Source organism: Erythranthe guttata, chromosome 1 (assembly GCF_056151865.1).
Source record: "Erythranthe guttata isolate IM_541 chromosome 1, IM_541, whole genome shotgun sequence".
In the NCBI taxonomy this organism is placed as follows: Eukaryota; Viridiplantae; Streptophyta; class Magnoliopsida; order Lamiales; family Phrymaceae; genus Erythranthe; species Erythranthe guttata.
In genome coordinates, this window is record NC_142533.1 from 7,324,252 (window position 1) to 7,334,001 (window position 9,750).

The 9,750-nt window shown below is 36.7% G+C and overlaps 1 protein-coding gene and 1 pseudogene across 1 annotated transcript; one reads left to right on the forward strand and one right to left on the reverse strand.

Annotated features, from left to right (window-relative positions):
• Positions 1-236: 236 nt before the first annotated feature.
• Positions 237-2,357, reverse strand: LOC148772739 (uncharacterized; annotated as a pseudogene).
• A 1,503-nt stretch (positions 2,358-3,860) lies between these two features.
• LOC105948680 (Oxidoreductase family protein) lies at positions 3,861-6,873 on the forward strand. The gene is made up of 7 exons (XM_012971907.2): positions 3,861-4,146; positions 4,462-4,632; positions 5,127-5,291; positions 5,376-5,540; positions 5,949-6,083; positions 6,285-6,382; positions 6,481-6,873. Exons 1-7 carry the CDS (start codon positions 3,964-3,966, stop codon positions 6,668-6,670), a joined length of 1,107 nt encoding a protein of 368 aa, XP_012827361.2. The 5' UTR covers positions 3,861-3,963; the 3' UTR covers positions 6,671-6,873.
• The last annotated feature ends 2,877 nt before the right edge of the window (positions 6,874-9,750 follow it).

Below are 9,750 nucleotides of genomic sequence, written 5' to 3' on the forward strand. Positions count from 1 at the left end.
ACTTCGTGAATGTGTTACTAGTAACGTTCGTCCAATATCAATTGCACCATAGCCTTGTGATCATCACTCAAGCAAAAGAATATATCAAGATCTTTGGGGTTATCGCAAATGCGAGAAGTTGCTTTAAGCCTCTTTTCAAAGGTAAGGTGTTGCATGTTGGCTAGTGCGTCAAAAACTTGTTTCCTAGCTGCCGACACATCTTTCTCGAACCCCATGCGACTCACTAATTCAGCCATTTAGGCCTTCATTTTCTCGAAGAATTTTGAAGCCATCTCGGCGTAACCACCGTCGTTGGGGTCACTACGTGATCGTTTTTTAGTCTTTGATTTACTCTTTGTGGAGGTTGCTTCATCAGCCCGGCTAAAGGACATGTATTGAGAGTAACTGTCTGCATTTGACGGATCCAGTTGTGGAACTTCGTCATCATCGTTGGACATGTGTTCTTTCCCTTTGTTGGAGTTCGACACCAAATCATTAATGGCCTCAGTGAATGCTTCAGCATGCTCCCCCGTGGCACGATCCTTACCAAATATTTGAGACCAATCCTTGTAAAACGGCCATGATTTGTACCGCATGGAACGGGCGTTAACATCGGTCTACGTGCAAACACGGAGCTGCAGCAGTAAGAAGTTTAAACAGTTATCAAAAAATTCCAAATTCGAAGAATTTATATCAATTTATTTGATAAAGGAATACCTTAATGTAATCTTGTCACACTTGGTCATCAACGACGTCAATGGTATTGTTCGAGTCGTTCCAACCAAATCCGGACCTTGACAACATGGTGCTTAATGCTCCATAATATTTTTTCCACACATGTATCTTCGAATGGATGAGGGGGGAGGCCTTAAGATAGGTTCCGGGAAATTTTTGAACCATATATTGTTCAAGGGTACCTAAATAACCGGTTTTAAAGCCATTTTCGCACTTCCAACCTCTTGACACAATATCTTTCAAACCTAAAATTAACGTTTGCTCTTCGAGGACTGTTCAACAGCGCCTGCTGTTGGAGACACAGTTTTTGCTTGAACTGCATTTTTTCGGAGCACCAGTACTTTCCATATTACCTGAATTAAATGCAAATTAAACCAGCCATTGTAACTACATAAATAATGTTCACATCACAATGCGTACAAAGGGGAACAATAAAGCATTACAAATGCAAGACACATTAGTATCCATGTTGCAGTCGTAAATACAAACAATGAAATACATTTAAAGTACGAAATTTATTGGTGTTTTTTAATTTGTACTATCGAGACGATAACCACTGATTGTACATGTTAATCGCAATTGTATCTCGCCAGGTCGTCCACTCCTCCGAAGTCTCAACAGTATTAATGTAATCCTCGCCGTTAATAATGCCTGGATTTTTCCTCAAAAAATCGTCTAAAGTTTCCTCTTCTGGATCAAAGTCGTTGGTCGTGCGTATAAAATTATGTAGAAGACGACACGCCATTACGATCCTATTTTGAACCTTGTTGGGATAATATGCTGGACTACGTAATATGGCCCATCGTGACTTCAAAAGCCCAAAAGCCCGCTCGATGATATTTCTTGCCTTGGCATGTTTCATGTTAAAAAATTCTCTAAAATTTCTAGGTGCGGTTGGATCGTTTGCATATGCATCGAGGTGGTATCTACAACCTCTGTACGGTGCCAAAAACCTTCCCCGTTCGTATAACCGTTGTCAACCAAGTAGTAGTTACCTGTAAAGGTGAATGATTTACTAAAGTTGGAATCAACTACAGTGCGGATCCTACATACTGGCACTATGTTAACTATTTGACTTTATTTGGTACTCTACCAACTAATACTTACCCGTGGGGACTCGAAGACCATTGTCTCGGGTTACTACATCACGAAGTATTCTACTATCGGCTGCAGACCCTTCCCAGCCTGTAAGTAGGTATATAAAATTCATGTTATCATCGCAAACAGCTAGAACATTGATCGACACATTACCCTTGCGATTCATGTATCTTGGTTTATCAAGATAAGGAACCCGACACCCTATGTACGTCCCATCTAGTGCACCGAGACATCCCTAATAAATAATCACCGTAATAACGTAGTTATTTAAACAAATAACAGCTGTGTAAGACAACATTGACATAACATTTTTTTTTATGATACCTTGAAATGTGAAAAGCGCTCATTTTCACAAAGTTCGTCGACGGGTTTTGGTGTTATCAGTAGCATTTCGTATAACTTAAGTAAGGCCAGTAGAACGCGGTTAAAGTGTTTGCTTACCGTGTACCCAGATCTGTTAAAATGACTCCGAACAACAACGTTTTTTGTGTGATGGGCTAAAATTTGAAGAAACATTGCGACTTGCTCTGGTATAGACACATTTCTATTTGTTTTAAGACCGCCCACATTTTCTAAAATGTAACACAACCGGTAAAAGGACTGTATGTTCATTCTAAGATTATCACGACATGTTACATCGTTCAACCCAACTAACGAACGCAAATAGTCAAGGTATGAAGGTGTTCGTCCTATTAAACTGTAAGTTTGGGTGTTATTCTGAGAGCAAGACACCTGACGACAATTTTTTTTACTAAATATGTGAACAGACATCAAGCAATACCTCATATTATTCGTGTATTCAGTAGATACATATTGTGTGCACAATCTCCGGTTTATTTAGCAACTTATGGAGTAAGAACATAACTGATAGTCGTTCAGTGGTGACCTATGTTAGTATGTGCATAATTTCTATTATACATTTATAAACATCTTAAATAACCTACATTAAACAGCTTTTGTTGAACAAGTAAAAAACATTTATAGTCTACGGGTGGCATATATTCAGCCTGTGTGAAATCAAACCTGGTTTTTCGTATTAATAGCGAAGCAAATACCTGTAGGTAATGGCAGTTAACTAAAGCGGTAATGGTTGCGTTGGTGGCTTACATCTGTTGTGATGCTCAATGCCGAATAAGAAACCGTTACTGACAAGGTTGAAAAATAAGGAGTTAACATATATATATATATATATATATATATATATATATATATATATATATATATATATATATATATATATATATATATATATATATATATATATATATATATCTTAAATAACAACAAAGAAATAATTGGGTATTCTAAGGCTCTGTTGGTGAGGAGTTCTTGCAATAAACAAAGCCCTAAATTTCTCATTTCAAACTCGACGGAATTAAATAAAGATTTAAAATTCAAAGACAAAGAGGAACCTGCCACAATGACGGACACCGGAAAGTGTCAAAACTTCGAACGGAGGTTTCTCGCCGGACCCGTCTTCTTCTTCGATTCTATCTGCCAAAGTACAAACAATTTGTGGGCATTTTAACAAGTTATTGAACGGATTAAACACTAAAACAAACAACAAATCTAAAAATTGAAAAGACGGTGTTAGATCTAATTTCTCACCTGGGAGGATTTCTCACCTGAGAGGCTAGGGCTGCATCTGCGAGGGGAAACAGCTGATTTTGTGAGTTTATATATCGATTTTTTTCGTAATTTAAGAAATAATGAGGGACATTTTCGTCAATTCACATCGAGCAAGAAGTGGGATTGTATAAATGATATACTATCAAGTCAAAATTGGGTGGATAATTAATAATTCAATTGGTTGATTAAAATGGTGGGGCCATTAGTCAAGGACGGCAAATCAACCGAACCAAGCATTGTACCCAGGAGTACAATTCATCTCATCCCTTCTAATAATGCAAACCAAAGATGCCCTTTATGTATAAGGGTATTTTTGTACTTTTAATTTCTTTTTCGTACTAAAATAAGAAAAAAAATTCAGATATATATTAAATTATATTCTTAAATATAGTGGTATTAAAATGAGAAAAAAATGGTATTATTTTTAGCCGGCCTTTATCAAATTTATCCTCATCACACTTGGAAACTAAAAAACTTATACAAGAGAAAATTCGCATAATAGCAAAATTGAAACCATCTAAAATGGGTGATAGAAGAGTAGTAAAATATGGAATAATCGGAGTTGGGATGATGGGAAGAGAACATCTCATCAATCTTTACCATCTCAAGAGCGAAGGTGTTGCTGTTGTCGCCATAGCCGATCCCCACTTACCTTCCCAACAAGCTGCTCTGCTTCTTGCACACTCTTACAACTGGCCTCTTCAGGTACTTCCTTCAATTTCTCCGGATTGTAGTTATTTTGTTGCTTTGTTTAGTTCGATTGAAGTGGTGCTTGAGTATTCAATTCTTTGTTCATTTTAGTGGAAATGGATTATATTGATTGTATGATGTAATGCACATCAGGTGTTTGTGTATATGCCGATATGAGTGCTGAAGGTTCAGTGTATTTTTTTTTTTCAATTCTTGTATGGGATTATTCATTTTCTTTATTGATTAATTGTTAGTTTTTTTTTTTTTTTAAATTAAGAAAGGAATGAATATTGCAGTTTTTAAATGTTCTTTGGTGGTGTGATTTTGAAGGTTTTTTCGGGTCACAAAGAGCTGTTGAATAGTGGGGTGTGCGATGTATTGGTTATTTCGACTCCAAACATGACTCACTGCGAAATCTTGATGGATATTATCAGCCACCCGAAAACCCATCATGTGTTGGTGGAGAAGCCTCTCTGCACAACCGTTGCAGATTGCATAAAGGTTAGAAAATAACTGCAGAATTTAATTTGTTCTTACTTCTAGTGATTCCAATTTCCGAGTACAAGTTATAATTTTATTATTTACTGCATTTTCCTCAGTATTCACCTATCATAAGTGACAAGTGTTCATAAAACACTAATATCAAACAATTTATTCATTGTCTACTAGTTGATTGTTAGTGATTGATAATTATTTACCTTAAGCAACTATTTTTCTAGTGATAAATCATAAAACTATGATTTTGAAAGCGTCGATCCTTATTGAAGGACATAACTTTCATTCTGATGTTTAATTATGTCACTAATTATATCAACGGCTGTACTTATCAAATGAATTTGAGATATGTGAGACAATCTTATTGATTCGGTGGTTCTCATATTTTAATGAAGACAAATTTTGCAAATGAGAAGGAAATTCTTTCACAGTATCACTTTTCACTCGCATACAAAGTTATCCTGTTTTACGATCAAATATCCGATCACTTTTTTTTTCAGGTCATAGATGCTGCAAAAAGTAGACAAGATATGCTAGTACAAGTTGGGTTAGAATATAGATACATGCCACCTGTCGCTAAACTAATTGATGTGGTTAAGGATGGAATTCTTGGACAAGTCAAGATGGTGTCTATACGGGAACATCGATTCCCATTTCTTGTTAAGGTACTTCGACCAGATCACTGTACACTGTCTTAACTTTTTGACCCGTTTTATTTATTTACTTTTTTCTATTTTTTTTTCTAATAGGTTGACAATTGGAACCGGTTCAACTGTAATACTGGGGGTACCCTAGTAGAGAAATGCTGCCACTTCTTTGATCTCATGACACTATTTGCGGGCTCTAATCCTGTACGTGTCATGGCTTCTGGTGCTATTGATGTAAATCATAAAGACGAGGCATACGATGGGAAGGTAAATTATCTTCCTGTAATAACTATTTAAAAGTTAGATTAGTTAACATGAATTTTTTTAAAACATATTGTGATCAGAGACTCTCATTATACATATTACACGTCGATATAACGAATGTTGTCCACCCTTCTGTCGAAAATCCTCGCAGCTCGAATAGCTATCTTCATTGATTAGTAGTAGTCCAAATCTTGTATGCGAATGCTTTATATGAGAGTGATAAAGCTTTTCGAGAGTGCAAATTAATAAGTGACAAGGATGTCTTAATTCATAGTAATTTGTTAAATGGAACATTTACTGTAATAAAGTCAATCACCATGATAGTGCCTTTCTTCTTGATTTCTTTTGTTTTCGTCGTAGGGATATAAGAATTCTCTCGTTTATTTCGCGGTCGCTTTCTTGTTTCTGCAGGTGCCTGATATAATTGACAATGCATATGTAATTGTTGAATTTGAAAATGGATCACGGGGCATGCTTGATCTCTGTATGTTTGCCGAAGGCAGTAAAAACGAACAAGAGATATCTGTTGTTGGTGACATTGGTAAGGTAAAAAACCCTCTGTTATTTCGAATTGCTAAAAACATAAATATATTATTCTTTAAAACAAACAGATAAACTTCAATGATAGAGGAGTTTATGCTAATAAAGATAGTAGGAGGATGTTTTTGACAATTAGAGTAAGTAAAGGGGTATCAAATGCAAAAACCTAGCAAATTGTGAAAATTACTTAGAAAAAAAAGCTTACAGGGTGAGGCATTTGTCCCGGAGAATGTTGTTCACTGGGGCACCCGTGTAGAAGGAAGAGATGGCGTTAAGACATTAAAAGCCGAGGATGATCGTATTAAGTGAGTCGACTCTTTTACTTCCTTTTTTTTTCTTGAGGTAAGAAGTCGATATTTAAAATATTTTCGATTAATTCCCATATTACGTGCTGCTTCTCCAGATATAATGGGCTACATCATGGCTCTAGCTATCTTGAACATCTTCAGTTCTTGTCTTCAATAAGAGCAAAAGGTACACAAGCTCCTGTTGTAGATCTGCACGCTGGATTGGTTTCTGTAGCCATAGGTGTTGCGGCTCAACTCTCGATCGAAAAGGGTCGATTTGTAAGTATCGAGGAAGTCATGGAGTAAATATGTTGGAAATAATGTATCCAATTAGTAACATTTAATTAAGGTCCAACTAAGAAAGTTTAGTGATTGGATATACAACAACATATGGTTTATATTGTTTATATTTGTAATGGTATACTAATACAAGGTTCGTAAAGATTACAGTTGAACCTCGATAAATTAATAAACTCGCTTAAATAATAATTCCTTCCGGTCCCAACTCATCGTAAACGTGTTAAGTTATTAGTTCGATAATTTAATATTTTGCTAAATTAAGGTTTAACTGTATTCAAATGAAATCTGGTCTTTTATTCTGTGTATTCAAATCTGGTCTTTATTCTGAATTGATTGATTATCTTCTGTATATAGGGCTTTGGACATCGGCAAGCAAATAGCAAAAATATTAGTATTTTTATTTTTATTTTTTTTTTTATTTTTATTTTTTATTATTTTTTTTATTTTCCTGAAAATCTCTCGTCATAATATCGATTGCCATTTTCTTTTAATAAGTTGGGCACTGCAGCATCATCGTGACCATATTTGTTAAATCGTGAATTGAAGTGAAAATTACTTCGCAAAAAAAGTAAAAAATAACGAATCATATATTGTAATGGATCCTAAATATTGCCCCACCTTACTTACGAGTTACGATACAAATATTACTGTGTGTGTTAAATAATATACTTGTTATAATATATTGGACTATAGCATATTGTTTTAATTTGTAGTATGACAAGTGACCTCTATAGGTGTCACTATTTGGAAAATAGATTAGCCACAACTTGACATGTGTTCACATGACTAGACTGAAAATTATATATATATATATATATAAATATATATATTTATTTATTGTAGTTATATGATGTAAAAAGACTATTCTAATGAATAAAATGGCTCAGCCAATTTCTCTTCTATATTGTCTCCTCTTCTTCACTATCTCCATTACATAAAGTGTTATTTCCCTTTCATCAAGCACTAATGGCTATTTTCTATTATCTTGTGAATTAGGCAAACTTCTATAGTTGTGTATTATCCTTACTTTGGTTGGTTAATTTATTTCGTTCATACATATATTGCGAGCTAATGCAAATTATTTCACAATCATACTAACATTTATGAGATATTACATGTTAGTTTAACAAAAATGTATATCCTAATTGACCTGGGTTAGTTTGCCTACACCATAATACAAAAGGAGTCTCGAACTTCTTGGGCCGTTTGGCCTCGGAAGCAACGTAGGCTCAAGTAAAAACGTAAGGGCCCAATAGTAAATAGTCCATTTGCACTCATCCACTGGGGAGCCACATGGGGACATAGAGGATAACTTGGTAAAGGGTGTCATGAATAAAACAAAAAGTATGTGGACAACGATCAATGTCCAATGACTAAGTCAGCTCGCTTAAAACAGAGTAAGCTCGCCTCAATGCATGCTAATCTCGCTCAAGGGGCAAAATAACCTTGTCTATATCAATTTCTATCTCATTTAAAGGTGAAGAATGGGCGGGAGACTGATGTGAAGGGACATTTGACATATTAGGATAGGTAGGCGACAAGTAGCTGTAGACCAGTACATGCCTCCACGTGGCAACATAGGACTGGTAATGCAAGTCTTCCACATGGCATGATGAGGTCCAGAAGACTCATACAGAGCTAGTCTAAATATGGCCTTATATATTGTATGTAAAAAAGGAAATTTTCTGGAAGAAGAACATATACACGAATACATATACCTTTATCTTATAATTAATATATTCCGATCAATATATACATCGGAGCATTTATTCCGCCCAAATTATTTTCCCTATTTTATTTCATGCTCTTTAAATAGATCAGAACATATAAGTATCAAGCCCATTAGCTCGAAAATTTATTATTATCTTGGCCCAATGAAATTGAAAAGTCCATATATATGATATGGTCAATTAGGCCCCATCAAAAGGCGCCGTATGTGGAAAAATTGAGTTATAGACGTGAGTTGATTATTTTTTTGTTTTCTTATTTTGGTTACCCCTTTTTCTTTGTTTACGTTTTCAGGTATCATGACATCACCACGTGAAAGAGGCTAGCCTTGTGGCAACAGACTCATCGCCACGACGACATGAAAATCCCCCTGCACCGGCTATGCCACTCGTACGGATAACCCCACGAACAGAGGATCCCAAGACTCCTTTGGTACTTACGATGGATGAAATCCACAAGATAGTCAATCAAGCAGTACAATAAGATCAGACGAATGGGGAAACAAATAGACCCTGTCCTTCAGGAAGCTCGGCCTCGGTAGCAACCTCCAAAGATGCGAGGCGAACAGAGGATCCTTTGGTCACATTGCCACCCCTGTCCGAACAGCAAGAGCGTGGTAACCCATTCTCGTTCGAGATCATGGCGAGCAACTTGCCCCCAGGTTTTCAGGCTCTCGAACATCTCTCCTCTGATGGTACGACCGACCCCTGGATCATGTGAGTAGGTTCTGGACCACGACTTACTTACATCGGTTCTCAAATGGAATGAAATGTCGCGTCTTCGCCACCACTTTGCGGAAATCAGCTCAACTTTGGTTCGGCCAGTACTGAGGATCCATACGAAAATTGAGATTTTCAGTTCTATGTTGCTTGATCATTTCGCAAGTTCTATGAACCAGAAGAATTCCGCTCTCACATTGTTCAGTGTTCGAAAGGAGGGTCAGAAGTCTCTAAGAAACTTTGTTCGTCGGTTTACAAGTGCCACTCTAGAGGTACCGGGTCTCTTACAGGACGTTTTCACCAAACACCTTTATGCAAGGCTTGAAAGACGGCGAGCTTTTTAGTCGCTTGCAAAGAGACCGCCTTTCACATACGATGAACTCTTGAAGCGAACAGAAATAATATATTATTGTAGAAGTGGTGAGGAAGATGAAGGAGGAAGAGGTGGAAGCCGTGCCTGATCAGTGCAGCAAGGAACAGGCAACCCCGCGGAATAGAAATCCTGTGGGGCCCAGCCGACTTGCCCCAATTCGAGAAGTACCTATACGAGAATTTAGGAGGCCCGGTACACTAATTACACTGTCCTGAGTGAGACACCAACACAAGTTTTGATGGCGGTAGAAAGAGGATCCGACATCC